The sequence below is a fragment of the Torulaspora delbrueckii genome, chromosome 1 (assembly GCF_000243375.1).
Source record: "Torulaspora delbrueckii CBS 1146 chromosome 1, complete genome".
Lineage (NCBI taxonomy): Eukaryota > Fungi > Ascomycota > Saccharomycetes > Saccharomycetales > Saccharomycetaceae > Torulaspora > Torulaspora delbrueckii.
In genome coordinates this window covers 646,218-664,995 of record NC_016501.1, presented here as the reverse complement: position 1 = coordinate 664,995, position 18,778 = coordinate 646,218, and the positions used below count along the sequence as shown (strand labels likewise).

Below are 18,778 nucleotides of genomic sequence, written 5' to 3'. Positions count from 1 at the left end.
GAATACACTTAAGTAGGCCATTAAGAGGCGTTCGAAGCCATCTGATGGGGTTAAAGGTACTTCTAAACACTTTCCTGAGGTCAGTTACGCTAGCGAGTACAAGAGGTTGAACCAGGCGGTTCAACCTCGAATTAATTGATCAATCTTGGCCAAAAAAAAAAGCTCGCATCACCCAAATTTACAATATTGCAAGTCTATACTCTAGTGGTATAAGCAGTTGAAATTGGCTACAAAACAATGCTTAACAGATGTGATTTATTGCATGTTTGTTTTCTTGAGTAGAGCTATGAAAAATATTAAGCGATGACTTGAAATTTGAAAAAAATACAGGTAGTCAGTTCCAGATAGACATTGAAATTTCTAGAGTTGCATTACGCTATGGGCAAATCTAGAATTACGGTGCTTATCTCGGGCTCAGGATCCAATTTACAGGCATTGATCGACGCTCAGGCCGAAGGCAAGCTGGGAAATGCAGAGATAGTATCGGTTATATCTTCTAGTAAAAAAGCCTACGGCCTGACGAGGGCTAGTAACGCCAAGATTCCAACCAAAGTACATTCGTTATATCCCTACACAAGAGACATCTCGAAGGAGAACAAGGAGAAGCGTGCAGAGGCAAGAGTTCAATTCGAAAAAGATTTAGCAGAATTAGTGCTCTCCGATAAACCAGACTTGGTCGTCTGTGCGGGATGGCTACTGATCTTGGGTCCCGAGTTTTTGTCCTGTGCTAAGAGCGTGCCAATCATCAACCTACACCCAGCCTTGCCCGGTGCATTCGATGGAACGACTCATGCAATTGAGATGGCCTGGAAGAAAGCACAGGAAGAGGATAAACCATTTACTGCTGGTTGCATGGTGCATTATGTGATCGAAGAAGTGGACCGCGGTGAACCACTGCTTATTAAAGAATTGGAAATTATTCCAGGGAAAGAGACTTTAGATGAGTACGAGACAAGAGTCCACGAAGCTGAGCATGTAGCAATAGTGGAAGCTGTTGTTGCCGCCCTTACCAAGATCTAATGATGTTTCTCTTACCATGGATTTATATGCTAGAATAAGTATGTAGTGAGAGCTACCCTACAATGTCTACTGTTTCCTCCTGCACGTCGCAGATATTCACGATGCTCTCTCTGAGTACAGCTGTCGTACCACGGGCAAATTTATAACTCTGTTGCTTTGGTTCTCTCACGTTTGGAGTCCTGTAATTCCTCAAGTACTCTGCATCCTTGCCTATCTCCATCACACAAACGTCAACGTTTGAACCAGATCCTAAATCGTTCCATATACCAGCCTCGATGGCATCTGAAGCCAGATTAATAGCTTCCTCCTTCGTCAGATCCTGTTTCCAATGGGATTCAAGCACAGCCATGGCCGCTAGAGAACCAGACCCGAGCGATTGGTAGTAACCAACGTCTGTAGAGCCATGTGCGTGAATCGAGAAAAGGTGAGCACCGGTTGGGTCCACACCGGCTACAATCAAATAAGCACCAATGTGACCCTGGTATTTGAAAAGATGCTGTTTCAACATCTGCAAAGCAGAAACTACACGGGGCTCTCTGCTAGCATATAGAGAGTGTAATTCCAAATTAGAAGAAATCAATTGCGTTACAGCTTCTGTATCAGCAGCAGTACCGGCACCTGCACACCAAATTCGAGGCGAAATACGATGTAACTTAGCACAGTTCTTATCAGCTACAATAGGGCCCTGTGTAGACCTAGTATCAGCTGCAATTACCACTCCATTGTTGAATTTCACACCTACAATAGTAGTACCTGTTGAGGTCGCCTTAGGCTGCGCATGGGACTTAGAAGCCAAAAAATTGTTCCTCTGGTAATTATCAAACGACAGACCGGCCATTCTTAACTCGGTCAACTCAATTGGCCTTGATAACTCTACTGTCTTAGCCCGTTAAAAGGGTGGCAAATCTTGAACTTAGTTGATCTTCAAGTTCAATTCCTCATAAAGGGCCATTCGTTCTGTGTGATGCGAATTAACTAGCCAGATGTTAAACAGTGAAATATTCACGATTCACCATTGATCAACATTCTCTAAGTCGATCAATTTGCATCAATTGGGTAGCTATCGAGTGTGGTATTACAGCTTTTTGGAGGTGAGTTTACGGTGGGAGGTGTATGATGAAAAGCTTAGGTCATGGAGCGAGTTTTGTATGGCCATCGAGGATACGTGCTCTAGTCGTGCCCATTGGGAAATGGAAGAGGCATCAGTTTAACGAAGCCGTGGAGAATTTACAGAGCTACAGTGAAATTAGGCTTTTGGATATCACGCCAATTGATAGTTCGTTATTCACACCCCAGGGCTTTCCAAATGGAAGATTGTTCTTTGATTTTAGCTCCTACGGGTACAATGACTCGCTGGACCTTTTCCTGTACGATTTTGAACCATTTAGAAAGATATTCGTGGTGATTGGCCTTATCAACGATGATAACAACCCTGAATCAAGCTTACAAACGTTGAAAGAGAGATATCCAACGATTATATCACATAATGTGATTGTTACTAATACAAGTGGAGAGACCAATGTGGGCGAGAACATCTTCTATTGCGGTCAAAAGCTTGAAGATAATCTGGAGACTATACTCTGTGATGTAGGAAAAACTTTCCTTCAAGCATTGAGTCAGTACTACTCATCCTATAAGCATGTTACACTTCGATCACCGGGGGCTATTGGGGGCAACTCTGTGATGAAGACGACTTTAACAAGGCAAGTTGCGGCTCTCACGGCAGTGGTTTCCCCTTCATCAACTAATGCATCAAAGAGACTTTCCTCTATCGAGATTACTACGAATAACATCAAGCGGTCAGCTTCCTTGAAGTTGGCGAAATCGCTCTCAAGCTCTGAGAATAGATCTCATAGTCGCTCTCGAGGCAGACAGCTCAAGATCCTCGGAAATTTTCAGCTGCTTGCGGGTAGATACACGGACGCACTCAATAGCTTTAATGAAGCGGTTACTTTACTTCATAAGATACGAGATTACTTGTGGCTTGGATCAGCTCTTGATGGTGTGGCGATCTGCTTCTTGCTACTATCATATTTGCAAATACCATTTCAGATACCACCCCTCGTCAATGTACTTTGTCCAATCCAGCCTAACAATATCGTACCAGAGGGTCAATCACCGAGAAATAGCGTACAATATACCCCGATGAAATCTCCAAGGGACTCTACCAGCTCTCTATCTTCCGTAGCAGCCGTCGACGTCGAATCTATCAATTTACCAAAACTCATTAAATCAATCTCTGAGAAGATAATGTACTACTACGAGCTAAGTTTGTCTCATACATGCGATTATACTCCACAAACTGTATACTCTGAGATTCTTCTCAAGACTTTAACATTCATGGTTGTATGTCAGTCTGGCTCAGAGTTATCTTTGGACGCATTGAAACTGATAATACAAGGCTCTATGCCTGAATCTCCAAGTGTTGATGAGGTACCTTCAGAAGCTTTGTTTACAAGGGGAGAAATATACTCATTCGCCAACAGGGTGTTTGATCTTCAATTGAAAAAGATGGAAGTTGAGTCCCAATGCAAGATTTATGTTAATTTGGCTCAAATTTACGGATCGCTTGGCTTTGAAAGAAAAAAAGCTTTCGTGCTGCGGTTGCTGTTGGTGGCTATTGTATCGGATACAGAGCATATTCAGTGGCATGAAGAGTATAAGGAGCGTTTGCAGGAAATGGTTAAACTTTATGGAATCGAAGATGGAGCAGTCGAAAAGTCAAGCGATAATCCGCACGAGGTTTCATGGTTAATTTTACAGAAGAAATGTTTACAACTCTGCCTGACCGTATCAACTAGAGTCAACGACAATGAAGCGGCTGCTCATTATACTTCAGTGTTAATATGCAGGTACGCACATCTTTTAACACAATCAGAGCAGCAAGCCTTGTTCAAATCATACATGCAACCACTAATATTGGAAGGTTATATTCAGTCATACTGGGATCCATTTTTACTTCGAGAATTAAAATTTGTGAGGCTTGAATCTAACGGATTGACAATTGACGGCGAACAGATACCAATTGAAACAGAGATTATCAAACAAAATGACAGCGTTGTCGATATCGAGGCTCCTCAAGTTTTTAATCCATTCAAGGCTCTTCAAGCAACTTCTTCCTCTAAGAACAATGAATCAGCCGAGGTTCAAGGTTCCTTCCTAGTTGGAGACAAAGCAATGATTTCCTGCATGGTTCAAAATCCCTTTAAATTTGAAATTGGTATCACTGGAGTCCAGTTTGATGCCGAGATGATGGAATATTGTGAACTTGATGAGAACGAAATCAGTCTAATGCACCCTGTCTTTGTCCCAGCAGAATCGATGCGATTGATCAACCTACCGCTGACTCTCAAGAAGCCAACTTTTCACAAATGGCTCACGATAGATTCGCTGAATGTCTCAGTGTTAGGCATGTCTTCTAAAGTATTCAAGATAGTAGCGACAGAGAAGAAGGGAGTAGATTCGGCAATGAGTGATGAAAGATGCATTTTTGAGAAAATCCAGATCAAGATTCTCCCCGAGCAGCCAGAGTTACAATTATTGCGAACAGAAAACATAAGTGACAACTCCTGGATGATGCTCCATGGTACGAAGAAAAAAGTCTCGATTACAGTGAGAAATAAATCATTGAGTTGTCCCATTGACTATCTACAGTTTTCGTCGATCAGTAATATTGAGAAATCAATGAAACCTGACTATTGGAAAAAACTGCCCGCAGATGATTTATTTGGTATTGAGAAGCAGCTACAATGGTTGAAGAACTCATTTGTCAAAATTCTCAACGCACCTTCGCACATAGCCCCTAATGAGGTGATCACTATCGATGTGGAGGTGGATGCCACCTCCGTACCATTGCAGTTCAATGGATTTGACCTTATTGCAAACTATGGGATGCGTGCTGGCGATGGTTCTTGCATATATCTCAAAAAATTACGCCTACCATATGAAGTCTTTCTGAAGAGAAGCATCGAGGTACCGGGACTTGAAGTCATACCTCTGAATGAGCTATTCTCTCCAAAGATGGAATCTGTCGACTGGATCAAATTCATAATGAAGAAAGCGCACTCTGACAAAGATTTCCATGTTGGGGATTACGCACTCCTATTAATCGACATTAGAAACTCATGGATCGACGGGATCGACGTGAAAGTGGAGTTTGAAGATTTTCATGGTCAGTCGTACATGATCGAGGCCGATCACACCACTAGAGTAATCGTTCCATTCAAGAAACTCGGTTACGAGACGACGAACCTCAAAAATAAGGCCATACCAAGAGTCTTCGCAGGAAGACAGTATATTCAAAGTGGTCTCCGTGAGGAACAGGAGTTTGAAATGAGAGAGACTTTTTGGTGCAGAGAACATGTTCTATCAAAGCTGCATTGTCAATGGCATCTATCGAGAGATCCCACCAAGACTGGGGTAGTAGACTTCAGACAATTTCTAGACAAGTTCGACGAGAGAATGGTTTCAATCATGTACGCCAATAAATTGCCTTATCATGTTGAGCTCGAGTTAGACAAATGTACCATTGAAAAGGGTCAATCCCTCTGGGTCAAAGCAACCGTCACGCCTACTCAATCAAGGCAATCTTCTACAAGGAACAGCATGCTTTTGCTCAATTTCATGCTTTTTGACAACCAGACTTGCAAACTACTTCCCAAATCTAACAGAAGAATCTTGTACAACGGGACCTTGAATCATCATATCATGGCAACCAAGAAAGCCACCATAAATTTGACACTTTTGCCCATAGAAACTGGAAACTACGAAATATTCGTGAGCATTGCAAGCACAGATGGCGACGAATCAACCATACAATTCAATTCGGGGCCGGTAACTTTCCAGGTCAACTAATAGCATCTCAATCATAGTATATAGATATATCACGTGATATATTTACCATCGGTATTACTGAAAATTTTCATTATATGATCAAAAGGTTAGCCATCTAGCTACTTATAAGAGGTCGATTTAGGGTCATTGTGCCATTGAAATCTCAATTGCAAGCTCTTAGGAGAAATGGGTAAAGGTATTGCTAGACATGGGTTCAAGAGCGGTGTTTTACCGATTACTAGATCAATTTTGAAGAACCCAACTACAAAGCAGGAGAATATTATCGCTAAGGTCAATGCACCAAAGCCAAAAGGACCTCAAGGTATAGGGTTCGCTGAAGGTGTAGCACACCCTAAGAACTCTCACAGGGAACCTGCCCCAGTGAAATTTTTGGATGTTGAAGAGTTAATTCAACAGACAGCTGCCGCACCATCAAGCATCAGAACTGCTACAACATCACAACAGGAGACCAAGTTGCGAAAAGCAGAGCTGAGAAGACAGTATCTATCAGAAACTTTCCGTAAGGAAGAAAACAGACTCCTGTCATTGGAAAAGTTGATGAAGCAGAAGGAAGAAGCTTTGGAAGAAGAGAAGCGTGCCGAGCTAGCATCTTTAAACGAATCCAAATCCTCAGATTTGACCATTCCTACTTTAGAGCGTATAGTTGAGGGCCCTTTAATGAGGCAAAGAGCACCAGACGAAGAAAAATTGCATCAAATGAAAAGAACTTACAACAGAGAATTAATGGAATTGAAGGCCAAGGAAAGAAAACTAGAAGATTTACTGAGTCTCTACCATGTTTCGAACGAATTTATCGTTACTGAGAAACAACTTCTAAGAAAGATTGATGAAGCTTTCGCCAACGAGGGCTCTGATGTACTAAGAACCAGACTAAGTATGGGAGCATCCAGAATAAGGTCTAGAAACGAAAGTAGCATTGGCGATGCGTTATTCGGTACTGTTGCTGGGGGAGAACACGTTGGTTTGCCATTAGTGAAAGAGCATCTAAGCGGTGAAATGAAGAAGTTCGCGGAAGAAGTTGAATTGAAGACCAGTGAAGTGATAGAGCGGAAGAAGAGCGACATCGACACTATTATGCAAAATTAAAGAGACCCTAGTATGATATGTATATATTATCTTTCCTGTAAATATGCAACGGACAACAACCTTCAATCGTCTACGGAAGTAATCAAAGTAATATTATCGCCTTTCAAGAGTATCTTTCCTAGTTTCCTGCCCTTTTCGATATCTTCGACACCGGTCTTGGGATCCACTGGTATCTCCAAAGCATCATCGATAACCACGTTCATGAATTCATCGAAGCCGCTTATCTTGCCTCTTATCCTTATCCCAACTTGTTCAAATAGCCAAAACGTCACTAATGTCTGCTGTTGGAGGTAATCAAATATGCAATTTATTGGTGGAACCATAGCTTTAGATTTAGAGGACATCTTGGTCTTGATAGAGAGTTTGCGGGTGAGCTGAATGCTTTACAATGATGTTCGTTGAAGGATCAATTGTTCGGTCATAATATCTCAAATTTTCATTATTTTGAAAAATATTGAAGATGCTCTTAATTGATTAGTTTCAACCATCGCTAAGAATTAAAGCGCGTAGAAGAGCTCAAACCGCTATGTCTTTTCAAGTAGCAGACGTTCAGAAGGCACTACAATGCGTCTCTTCGAATGCTACTCAGGAGAAGAAGAATGAGGCCCTGCATTTCCTTGAGGACTTTCAGAAATCGGCTGCGGCGTGGACCATATGCCATGATGTACTTACCACTGTTGATCCCTCTTTTTTGGAACTTCATGTATTTGCAGCTCAAACTTTGAGAAATAAAGTCACTTACGATTTATCCCAGTTAGAAGGCAATCTGATGGAGTTCAAGACGTCTTTACTAAATCTATTAATTTTGCATAACCAGAAATTGGTCATTACACAACTGAGTGTTGCGCTAGCACGTCTGGCAATTCAGTTTATTCAGTGGAGGGATCCTATTGTGGAAATCATTCATTGCCTGAATCCCTATCCCTCTAAACTATTGGGTTTTCTGAGAATTTTACCAGAGGAGACACTTGACATCGGATCAACACCTTTGAGTGAGAACGAATTCAATTCAAGGACTCACGAACTTATAAATACAATTGCAGAGGATGTGTTGAACTTTTTGATCTCATGTGTGGACATCCTGAAGTCCCAGCAACAAAGTGAGTCCGATATCACTTTAGAAAAAATCATGCATTGTCTAACGTCATGGTCGTTTGAATTTCCTGTTGACCAACTCCTATCTGTGAGGCCACTGATATCACTTGTATTCGAATCCTTACTCCAAGGGCCAGACGAGTCTTCCGAGACCTTCGATGCCGCTGTTGAATGTCTTTCCGTGATATTGAGAGAAAGCAGAGATGCCCCTAACGAACAACTAGTTTTGGCTCTTTACGAACAGCTTATGCAACTACAGATCAAACTACTTCCTAACCTTCTAGTGGCCCAAGAGGATGACCTTGACTATGAAATTATGGAGGGGCTTACACGTTTGTTCGTGGAAGCTGGTGAAGCGTGGAGTGTTTTCATTTCTAAATCACCAGATGTTTATAAGCCAATTGTCACTGCCCTGCTGATGTTTACTTGCAAAAACTCCGATCTAGACATCGCTGCCTACACATTCCCTTTCTGGTTTAGTCTTAAGCAAAACCTGGTTTTACCAAGATATCAACAATCAAAAGAACAGTATGTGCCGATCTTTGAGAATTTGATCAGCGGCATAATCAGACATTTACAATATCCTACTGATCAATTCGACTCGAGTGAAAGCGAAGACAAATTCAAGGATTTTAGATACCACATGGGTAGTGTTCTTAAAGACTGCGCAGCGGTTATTGGAACCTCCCGTGCATTAAATCAGCCTTTGACAAGAATCAAAGAAGCTGTCAACAAAGGTGGGTCTTGGCAAGAATTGGAAGCTCCTCTTTTCTCTTTGAGAACAATGGCTCAAGAGATTTCACTCTCCGAGAACAATCAACTACCTCAAATCTTTCAGATTTTGTGCAGTCTACCGGAACATCCAAAGATAAGATATGCTTCTACCTTGGTTCTTGGAAGATACACCGAATGGACGGCCAAACATCCCGAGATGCTAAAGATGCAGTTAGATTACATATTCAATGGTTTCAATGAGGGTCAAAAAAATCCCGACATTATAACAGCATCTTCTCATGCTCTGATGTTTCTCTGCACAGATTGTTCAAGTTTACTCAGTGACTACATCGATCAGCTCTATGATTTTTATTTCAATGTGGGAAGTATCCTAGATATTGAATCTCAATTTGAACTGTGCCAAGGTTTGAGCGCTGTGATAGACAAGCAATCCCCCGATAAAATATCTGCAGTGCTGCAGAAACTGCTGGATGACTGTTTTTCGAAAATCAATGACATAGTTCCAAAATGGAAGGCTGATCCTACGGCGTTTAGTGCTCTTATCGCTGATAAGATCGATCTCGTCTATGCGACCTTTGAGGAATTGAAGCCAAAAAATGAATATCCTCAACAGGGACCAGAACCTTTACTTCCACAAATCGAATTTATTTGGAACTCGTTGAGCACTTTATTGATCGATTGTGGAGCCTTATCCGACAATGTCATAGTCGAACGTGCTACAAAGCTTTTAAGAAGGCTCTTCGAGAAATTCCACTTGTTCTGTGAGCCTATTCTAGTACCGGTGGCAGAGTTTCTCGCTCAAGGTTACGCCGCAACAGGCTTGGGCTCGTACCTATGGTGCTCGGGTTCAATTATTATTGTCTACGGTGACGACGAAGCGCTGCCTGTTCCAACTCAACTGAAAGATGCGGTGTGGCATTTTGCTGTGACCCAAAGTAACACTTTCATTCAAAACTTCAACAAAATTCAAACCGAACGGATAAATGACCATTATGAGTCCATCATGGATTTCTTCTCCATGATCTCAGACCTTATTATGTTTTACCCCAAGGAATTCCTATTATCAAGTGAATTGTTAGGCAGTACTGCCGATGTCGCTCTAAAAAGTGTGACAAGAGTGGAAAACTATGACGCTTATGTTCTGATATTACGTTGCTTGGATGACCTATTATCATGGGGTTTCAGGACACCACCTATCTCTACTGTTGCGATCAGTGAGGTCCCAGAAGAATGGAGACAGCAGATATTGAAAGAGATTGTTGTCGCGAGGGGCTCTACAATAATAACTTCTCTATTTATTGGACTCGTCACCAATTTTGAGCTCACAACCCATTCGGATGCTGTTAGCTGTATAGTCAAGTGCTTTAGATTGGCGTGCGAACTGAACAACAACGATCCTATGATTTGTGCACAATGGGTATTTCAGACTGTCGAACAATTAGGATCAGTTACGACAAAGGAGAAAGATAATTTAAGTGAAACAGTTGTTAACGGCTTAAATCAAAAGGATTATCGTAAAGTGAGAGAGGGAATAAGGACATTTATTGCATGGTATCTGAGGAAGAATGTGAATCCCAGATGCTACTGAGATTTCTTTATAGAGAACTTCCATAAGGGTATGTAGACTCTGTCAAATGCGCTTTGACCATCTGACCATGAATCATGCAATTATTAACATGTAGTAATATTATTATTAAACTGATTAGAAAAATAAATTAGTTAGACGTCTTGGTGACTCAACTTCTTCAAAACATCGGGATAAGCTCTGAAGATCTCGTCGAACCTCTCAGGGTATGAGGCATGGAAAACTTCGGGATCATTGCCCAGTGCGACGAAGAAAGTAGAAGTACCGGATCTTATGGTTTCGTTTGCAATATTACTGATTTGCATGGCGATGAGAAATGAGAAAGCAATTAGAGGTGCATTGAAACTACCGGACGAGTTGTAAGCGGGTTGCGTAAATCTCAAATACAAAAAGGCAAGTAAGGCTGACATGTAACTTGCGAACAATGTGTACAGACCTAGCGCGACATTGATCAAATTATCGTTGATCAAAGCGTCCATACCCTTTTCTCTTAGCATATACCAAGTCTGCTTCGCAGACTTCAAGTAAGGTCTCCCATATAAAGCAATGAACGCATAAGCGTAGTGATTGAAATAAGAGGCCAACCACTGCAGGAAATTGACGATCCATCCAAGGATCATAAATCCAATTTGAGCTGCTGCTCCATTACCGTTACCAATCAAGCTCTGCCTGGCAAGATTGATAATTTGCTTTAAAGTCTCAATGAGGGCAACGATCAATGAACCAAAGCAAATGGATCCGAAAGAATAAGTCATGGCCCTTCTCCATGAGCCCAAAGCAGGCCATCTTGGCATACCCTGATCAGACTTGGACATATAGTACCAACATCCGTAAATACCAGAAACTGTGCAATGGATGACATTCTTGATCACTTCACTGATGTAATAACCACAGAAGAAAACCAATACTAACAGACCAATCTTTTTGGAGTTAGAACAACCTCCTCCATTAACGTCGCACCCTGCGTTGTTCTCCTTTGGGTCGAACTTGATGTAAGTGGCGACGATCACAGCCGAAAAGAGTACACCGAATGCTCCTGCAACGATAGTACCAATGAAAGAGACCAACAAAGTTTGTGGGCACTTCTTCATTGCATCGATGACGGTTTTCAACACTGCAACACTGAAAGGAATTCTGGACCTCATCTGCCAGTAAAAGAACGCGGTCAGAAGTGTGAACACCAGAAAAACAATACCGGCAGACCAGTATCTTAGGGCCAGGTACATGATAGCGGTACCTAAACCTGCCACGATGTTCACAATCATACCACAGTAGATGAAGAACTTTGGGTACAAACGACACAGCAGAATTCCCAAAAATGAAAATACCAGAGCCAGCACAACAGCGAAAACCAATAGAACCGCAGAATTAGTGTTCAAAGTACCCGTATCGGTGCCATTGTAAATACCAGACCCAGTCTGCGAGTAAGTTTGAGCCCAGCCTCTCAAAGTAATACTAGCCACAACGATAAATGCCGCCACGCAGAGCAAGAAAAAGATCGTAAACGGCCAGTCATTCCATTTGGGCTTATCATCGGTTGGGAAAGCCTCCTCAAAACTTCCGATTGGAGCTCCTTCACTTTGAGCGTTCAAGTTATAGTACTGGTCTTGTCTAAAATTGTACTGATTACCTTGTCCTTGATCAGCAGGCTGTTGAGCACCCTCTTGTTGCTGAGGCTGCTGATTATAATATTCTGCAGAATTGTCCTGGAAAGGACCCTGACCATTTGGACCATTGCCGTAACTTGGAGGTGGTCGACTAGGTGGTTTGTATTTCTCACTCATTCTTCTATGCCAAACCTTCTATCTATACGTTAGTTTGCCAATCTATTAGCACACCAATACTGGTCTTCTGGTTGGTTTATATACTTGTCTTCCTTTTTGAACCGATGAATCCCCTTACAGGTTTCTTTGCGATGAAAAGGTTTTTCTTTGCATCAAATCTTGCAAGGCTGAACAAACAACAACAAAGTAATCGAATTTGGATAAAACAGAGGTTAAAGGTCGACCAAGATGTCTCGAAAGATGTCAGATGGTTTGGGGAGTGGTTGGGATGAGTTGGTAGCGACTTCTCCGGAAGAAATTGATTGATTTGGAGTATTTGGTCGAGTTTTGGTCGTTTTGAGCAATATCGAAAGCAAGAAAGGTAGTTTCCAGCATAATACTAGTGGTTTAGAACGTATTAACGGCTTCTCATGCTCTTGAAGTGACGTATGATGGTCTTTTTATTGGTTTTGGCGCCGAAACCGTACAGCCGGGTAAATTCGGACTCTGATCTAAAATATTCACCTCTTAAGACTAATTAATGTAAATTTGACCACGTTTGAATCAGATCTAGCAGCTAGAGACCTGTAGAAAGCTACTGTTAGTTTTATTGAGGATGTCATCGAGATATAGGGTGGAATATCATTTAAAGAGTCACCGCAAGGACGGGTTTGTAGACTGGATTAAAGGTTTGCTGGCCACACCTTTTGTGCTGCATGCTGTGTCGCACGATGTGGATGATTTGACCACCACACAGCGAGTTAGGTCGCAATACGCAGAGATTTTTAAGGATATTCAGAATCTAGTGGCTAACAAGATTGATTTCGACTCAAGAAATGGTCAATTGGAGGAGAATGATGATACTGAAGTGAGGTATGACCTTATGGGCAAGTCCCGGTTGAATCAGCTAGTTCCAACGATTGGTAGTTTTTTCACTGAATTGCCCCTTGAAAAGGCATTCTTGTGGGAGGATTCTCAGAGGGGGATCTCGGAGCGTAGGATGGTTGCACCAAGTTTTAACGATGTGAGAAGGATCCTTAATACCGCGCAGATCTTTTATTTCGTCGATAAGAGAAGAAAGTATCACCACAACCAATTGAAATTGGTGACTTTTGATGGTGACGTTACGCTTTACGAAGACGGAGGATCTCTTAATTCGTCTAGTCCAGTGATCTTCTACATTGTGAGGCTTCTGGCGGCAAACATTCGTGTCGGGATCGTTACAGCGGCCGGATATGATGAACCTGTACAGTATGAACATAGATTAAAGGGACTTATTGTGGCAGTTCATGATGCATCTGACCTGACAATGGAACAGAAACACAATTTAACCGTAATGGGTGGTGAATCAAATTATTTGTTCCGGTATCATGAAAATGATGAAGGCGAATTTGGATTTCAAACTGTAGAACAGGGAGAATGGTTATTGCCCCATATGACTGAGTGGAAATTGTCTGACATGGATCAAACACTAGATTTCGCAGAAAAGACGTTAAAAAGTTTAAGAGATAGGTTACATTTGCCTGGGGAGACTGTAATTGTGAGAAAGAAGAGAGCTGTTGGGATAGTGCCAGGTGAAAAATTTGACGTTGCGACTCAAAGTCAGGTCCAAGTCAAGCTCGAAAGGGAGCAGTTGGAAGAAGTGGTTCTCACTTTACAGACAACTTTGGAGACTTTCCCACCTGCTAGACGTATAAAATTTAGCTGTTTTGATGGTGGAAGTGACGTTTGGTGCGACATAGGTGGTAAGGATTTGGGTTTACGTGTACTTCAGAACTACTATAGTCCTCATGATCCAATAAAACCATGTGAGACACTCCATGTGGGTGATCAATTTGCGCCTGTTGGATCAGCGAATGATTTCAAGGCCCGTTTGGCTGGTTGTACTTTATGGATCGCTTCGCCAGCTGAAACTGTAACGAATCTACGTAGACTATTGGCCGATTAGCCTGTTAAGAAGGTAAAAAAATCCTTTCTCTTGTATCTATATTGTTTACAGGAAAGTCTAAAAACCCATTATAAAGGTCACGAAAATTGGAAATATTATCAGTGGGGGTATTTTTGAGATTATTAAGTCTATTGTTGCTTTTTCTTACCAAGCTTAGTCTTCTTTGGTTCTCTGGAGAGCCAGTAGAGGAAGACAGCTGCAATATAGTCGAAAGCGATATAGCAGATGAAGATACCATAATTTCTCCATCTTCTGTCGTAATTAGAACTGACAGTGGCTAAGAAATCGTTAGTCTTCGAAAATTGACAGAACCTACATTCGTCAGTAGCCATAGGATCTGCCAAGTAACCTGTACCAGCCATCTGGATATAAGGAGCCATGTATTCACCACATGTTTGACCGCCAGCGGGTGCAAATTTAGAGTATTCGTAATCTGAACATTCAACGTTAACGTTAGCGATACCGAGAGCCAATAGAGCATCGATAAAGTACGTTAGCGGAGAAACTCTGTACATGAAAATCCAGAAACGTGGCATCGCTTGTGATGTAGCCAAAACACCACAGAATGACAATGACATCGTAAACAGCAAAGAGGCTAAATTGGCTGCTGATGCAGCTAAGTCCATGAATGAAATACAGAGTATACCCATTGAACCAATGTAAACGTAGAAAGCAATGGAGAATAACCAGAAAAGCGCACCTCTCTCGTGTAATTGTCCTGCAGCCGAAGCATTTGCATAGAAACCGACAGGGTAGTAGTAAATCAGGAAAGCCAGCGTCCCTGCCAGTATGTTCCATGGTACTTCCACAAGAATTTGCGAAGTAATGAACGCTTTCCAGGAGAAAACTCTTGATGGACGTTCTCTTGCCTCATACAAATCTCTTTGTTGAACGAAGGCAGGCAGGTATTGTTGAAGTAAAGTGTTGAAAATAACCGTGTACATGAAGATGGACAGCATTTGATTTTGCATACCCTGCATTGATCTATCAGCTTTGAAAAAAGTGAAACCAATGAAGAGATTGTTGAAAATGGTTAAAAAGAACTTGGGCCATAGATAGTCTGGAGATCTGTAGTACTGTTCGAACAAACGGACACTGACCATCTTAATCTGATACATCAATGATGCAGCATATGCCTTGTGCCTTTCATCATCATCAATGAGCTGGCCCGTGGTATTGGGTAGCTCTCTTTCCATGCTATCCAGTTCTTCTTGTACAGCCTTGTACTCTTCAGAATTTCTCCAAACCTCATGATAATCCTGGTTAGCGTGACTACCTGGGGCAGCACCAACAACTTCCAGCATCCATTCCGCAGGGTTTGCGGATGGTGGGCATTTACCCGAACCGTGACTCTCGAAATAGTTGATCATGGTTGTACATCCCTCACCCAAATCTCCGAAATAAACCGTTTCACCACCACGACGCATGAATAGTAAACGATCAAACTCTTGCATTAACATGGCAGAAGGTTGATGAATGGTACACAAAATTGCTTGACCATGATTGGCCAACTTTCTCATCAATTGACAAATGGACCAGGCTGTTTGCGAATCCAAACCAGAAGTAGGCTCATCTAAGAAAACCAAAAGTGCTGGCTTGGCGACAAGTTCAACACCGATGGTCAATCTCTTTCTTTGTTCGACGTTCAAACCTTCACCAGCAACACCAACAACAGCATCGGCATAATGTTCCATTTCCAAAATCTTGATAACTTCTTCAACATACTTATTTTTCTCCTCAATGGAGACCTTGGCAGGTTGACGCAAGTAGGCAGAGAATCTTAGAGATTCCCTCACAGTGGAAGTCTTTAGATGTAAATCTTGTTGTTGACAGTAACCAATGGTTCTTGGGAACGATTCATCACGTAATCTACCATTGACGAAAATTTCACCGGTGATCACACCCATTGTGGTTCTGTCAGCCAAACAATCTAGTAAAGTAGTTTTACCAGCACCAGATGCACCCATTAGAGCGGTCAAAGTACCAGGTTTAACCCAACCATCGACGTTGTTTAAGATACGCCTATCTTCCTTCTTGATCTTGATATCGTAGCACAAATTTCTCCAATGAAAGATAGCTTTAGATTTATTTAATCCACCTTCTTCGTCAGTTGAACTGGACTCAGAAGACTCCTGCAACATCTTCCTGTCGGAAATAGCGGAATCCTCGCCGCCAGCTTTCTCAATATCACCAGCGGCAGTTTTGCTATGCAGTTGACGCTCTTTCTTTAATCTGCGAACCACGTTCAATGGGTAAACCAGAATTTCACCCTTTTGTTTCGCACCTTGATTAACTTCACATAAAAATAAGTAAACAGCTAGGAAGAAAACCACGTAACCAAGACCGATACCAAACCCACGCCATTTGTGTTCGTTGACGTAGTTGTAACTGACCTTCAAGAACGCATCACCAAGGACATAATCAGCACCTGGTTCAGCACCAACAGCACCACAAACCCTTTCTGTACCAGAAATGTTCTGGTAGGCAGGACCGCTAGGCACGAATGTAGTACAAACAAATCTCCGTCCATGGAACTCGTTTACCATTAAAGATTGGAACAGATAGGAAAGAGGATTGATGTACCAAATCCATTTAGACCAACCCAACATTTTTGTTTCTGGGATAGCAAAACCTGTGAACATGGCCAAAGCTAGCAGTAAAACGGCAGCGGGAACCATAGCTTCTGTCAAAGTCTTTGTTAAGGAACCAACACATCTGAAAAGATGAGACATGGTGAAAGTGGCGATGATATTAATCAGGAAGTAAAAGAAAAACCGTCCACCGTTTCTTCTGAAATTCACCAAGAAATAGAAGATAATGTTGAAACAGACGGAGGTGATTAGTTTAGTGGGGACCTCAGAAAGAACCGAAGCGAAAGCATCGGCACTTGGATGATACAGAGAATAAGTTCTGTGTTTCTCAGTGATAGGTCTAGCCTCGTAAAGAGAGAAAATTTCCAGTAAAGAAGAAAATGCATTGAACAGAATGGCAAAAAACATGGAGGCACCACGGAAATAGAAGGTATCAGTAGTATCCTTCAACATAATCTTGTAAAACATGGAACCTAGAATGAAAGCCATCACCGAATTACCGATGACTTGGAACAATGCGATCGAGGAACTATTTTTAATTCTCCATATATTACGAATCAACAAGTATTTCACCTGCATCATGTAACTAACAGTGTATGGGGAAGAAGGTCTAGCTCTCTTGGACTGTCTTGCTACGTGCGCATCCTTGATACGTTGGCGCTCATCTTCATCGTTCTCAGTCATTTTAGTGTCAATTTGTTGGAGCAAACGTTTGTAATTTGGCGAATTTCTCCAGTACTCGGACATTTCAGCTGCCGTTTGAGGCACAGCGATACGTTTATTGGTGAATTCTTCGTTAATAATTCTCTCTGCGGGACTTGTCACAGCCGTCAAGAAATCAGCCGTAGTTTGTCTATCAGGACAGTAGTAACCCATATCCTGGAAATACTTCTTAGCCTCCTTTGCAGGTCCGAAATAGATTTGATATCCTTCACTCAACACACAGACTTTATCGAATAGATCGTAAGCATCCTGAGAACATTGATAAATGGCCACGGTAGCCGCAGTATTCGTAATATCAGCCTGAGTTTTCAAAGCACGTACAAACTCAAGTGCAGTAGCAGAATCCAACCCTCTAGTAGCGTTATCCCAACATTGGAACTTGGACCCACAAATAGTCACCTCTGCAATAGAAACACGCTTACGTTCACCACCAGAGACACCTCTAACCAGTTCACTACCGACTTTGGTGTTTCTAGTATGTGAGAGACCGTAGGTTGCCATGGCTACCTCAGTCACGTGGTTCGCCCAGGCTTCTCTAGAAACACCTTTAATACGGTTCTGTGGAGTTCTTAGACGAGCTACTGTCAACAACGTCTGGTACACTGTCAAATGTGGTAAATGGATATCTGCTTCTGCGTTGTAAACAACTTCACCACGGAAATGTTTGTTAATATCTGCGGGCGAAAGACCTTTGTAAGCAATGTGAGATTCCTTACCGACCTTAAACCCGTGAGTATTCGCAGAAATCGATTTTAAAAGCGTAGTACAACCAGAACCTGGTCTTCCCAGCACAACAAGTAATTCACCAGGGTTGATGATACCATCCATTGGTTTCAAAATTTGGAACGTATTAGCTTCCTTTGCAGGAACAATTGACCTCCAAACAGAGCTTACAACTTTACGAGGCAAATTCATAATGGTAGACTGATACGCAACATCCGCAGAAGCACCAGAAGCACTCAAATCTTTCCAACAACAGTCCAAAGAATAAGGTTTGTAATAATCGGGATCAGCCAGGGCCAAATACGACATATTCTTAATCCAAGCTGCACTCACAAATTGATCTGAAGTAGGATCCAATCTCTCATCATAATGTCCATCCTCGGAGTCAAAAACGGGATTCACACCAGACTTCGACATATTCGAGAAGATAGAATACCGGTCAGCCATATTCCCGTCCGCAGCACGATCCTCATCTTTTCCATCATTGACATCGATCCCACTCTGTTGACTCAACGTGCGAGCAAGCTGCTTAACATGCTCCTGCGCTTTAGAGTCAAACCCATGGTACGCGGGAACACTCGATGAAGCAGAAGACGTATCATTCGCTTCTTCAACACTCATGGTCGCTGACCTCCTAGAGAAGAACCCTCTCTCA

At 42.1% G+C, this 18,778-nt stretch overlaps 9 protein-coding genes across 9 annotated transcripts; 5 read left to right on the top strand and 4 right to left on the bottom strand.

The window, feature by feature from the left end:
- Positions 1-378: 378 nt before the first annotated feature.
- Positions 379-1,020, top strand: ADE8 (phosphoribosylglycinamide formyltransferase; the record flags this gene model as incomplete). The annotated part of the gene is made up of 1 exon (XM_003678867.1): positions 379-1,020. One exon carries the CDS (start codon positions 379-381, stop codon positions 1,018-1,020), a length of 642 nt encoding a protein of 213 aa, XP_003678915.1.
- A 52-nt stretch (positions 1,021-1,072) lies between these two features.
- On the bottom strand, positions 1,073-1,858 carry PUP1 (proteasome core particle subunit beta 2; the record flags this gene model as incomplete). Its single annotated transcript, XM_003678866.1, has 1 exon — positions 1,073-1,858. The coding sequence occupies one exon, from the start codon at positions 1,856-1,858 to the stop codon at positions 1,073-1,075; it is 786 nt and encodes a 261-aa protein (XP_003678914.1).
- Positions 1,859-2,133: 275 nt separating this feature from the next.
- TRS120 (TRAPPII-specific subunit TRS120) lies at positions 2,134-5,874 on the top strand (the record flags this gene model as incomplete). The annotated part of the gene is made up of 1 exon (XM_003678865.1): positions 2,134-5,874. One exon carries the CDS (start codon positions 2,134-2,136, stop codon positions 5,872-5,874), a length of 3,741 nt encoding a protein of 1,246 aa, XP_003678913.1.
- A 165-nt stretch (positions 5,875-6,039) lies between these two features.
- PET123 (mitochondrial 37S ribosomal protein PET123) lies at positions 6,040-6,960 on the top strand (the record flags this gene model as incomplete). The annotated part of the gene is made up of 1 exon (XM_003678864.1): positions 6,040-6,960. One exon carries the CDS (start codon positions 6,040-6,042, stop codon positions 6,958-6,960), a length of 921 nt encoding a protein of 306 aa, XP_003678912.1.
- Positions 6,961-7,022: 62 nt separating this feature from the next.
- On the bottom strand, positions 7,023-7,304 carry SME1 (mRNA splicing protein SME1; the record flags this gene model as incomplete). The annotated part of the gene is made up of 1 exon (XM_003678863.1): positions 7,023-7,304. The coding sequence occupies one exon, from the start codon at positions 7,302-7,304 to the stop codon at positions 7,023-7,025; it is 282 nt and encodes a 93-aa protein (XP_003678911.1).
- Positions 7,305-7,486: 182 nt separating this feature from the next.
- Positions 7,487-10,378, top strand: MTR10 (mRNA transport regulator MTR10; the record flags this gene model as incomplete). The annotated part of the gene is made up of 1 exon (XM_003678862.1): positions 7,487-10,378. One exon carries the CDS (start codon positions 7,487-7,489, stop codon positions 10,376-10,378), a length of 2,892 nt encoding a protein of 963 aa, XP_003678910.1.
- Positions 10,379-10,509: 131 nt separating this feature from the next.
- Positions 10,510-12,159, bottom strand: PNS1 (Pns1p; the record flags this gene model as incomplete). The annotated part of the gene is made up of 1 exon (XM_003678861.1): positions 10,510-12,159. One exon carries the CDS (start codon positions 12,157-12,159, stop codon positions 10,510-10,512), a length of 1,650 nt encoding a protein of 549 aa, XP_003678909.1.
- Positions 12,160-12,754: 595 nt separating this feature from the next.
- ISN1 (IMP 5'-nucleotidase) lies at positions 12,755-14,086 on the top strand (the record flags this gene model as incomplete). The annotated part of the gene is made up of 1 exon (XM_003678860.1): positions 12,755-14,086. The coding sequence occupies one exon, from the start codon at positions 12,755-12,757 to the stop codon at positions 14,084-14,086; it is 1,332 nt and encodes a 443-aa protein (XP_003678908.1).
- Positions 14,087-14,214: 128 nt separating this feature from the next.
- On the bottom strand, positions 14,215-18,744 carry PDR5 (ATP-binding cassette multidrug transporter PDR5; the record flags this gene model as incomplete). The annotated part of the gene is made up of 1 exon (XM_003678859.1): positions 14,215-18,744. One exon carries the CDS (start codon positions 18,742-18,744, stop codon positions 14,215-14,217), a length of 4,530 nt encoding a protein of 1,509 aa, XP_003678907.1.
- Between the last annotated feature and the right edge of the window lie 34 nt (positions 18,745-18,778).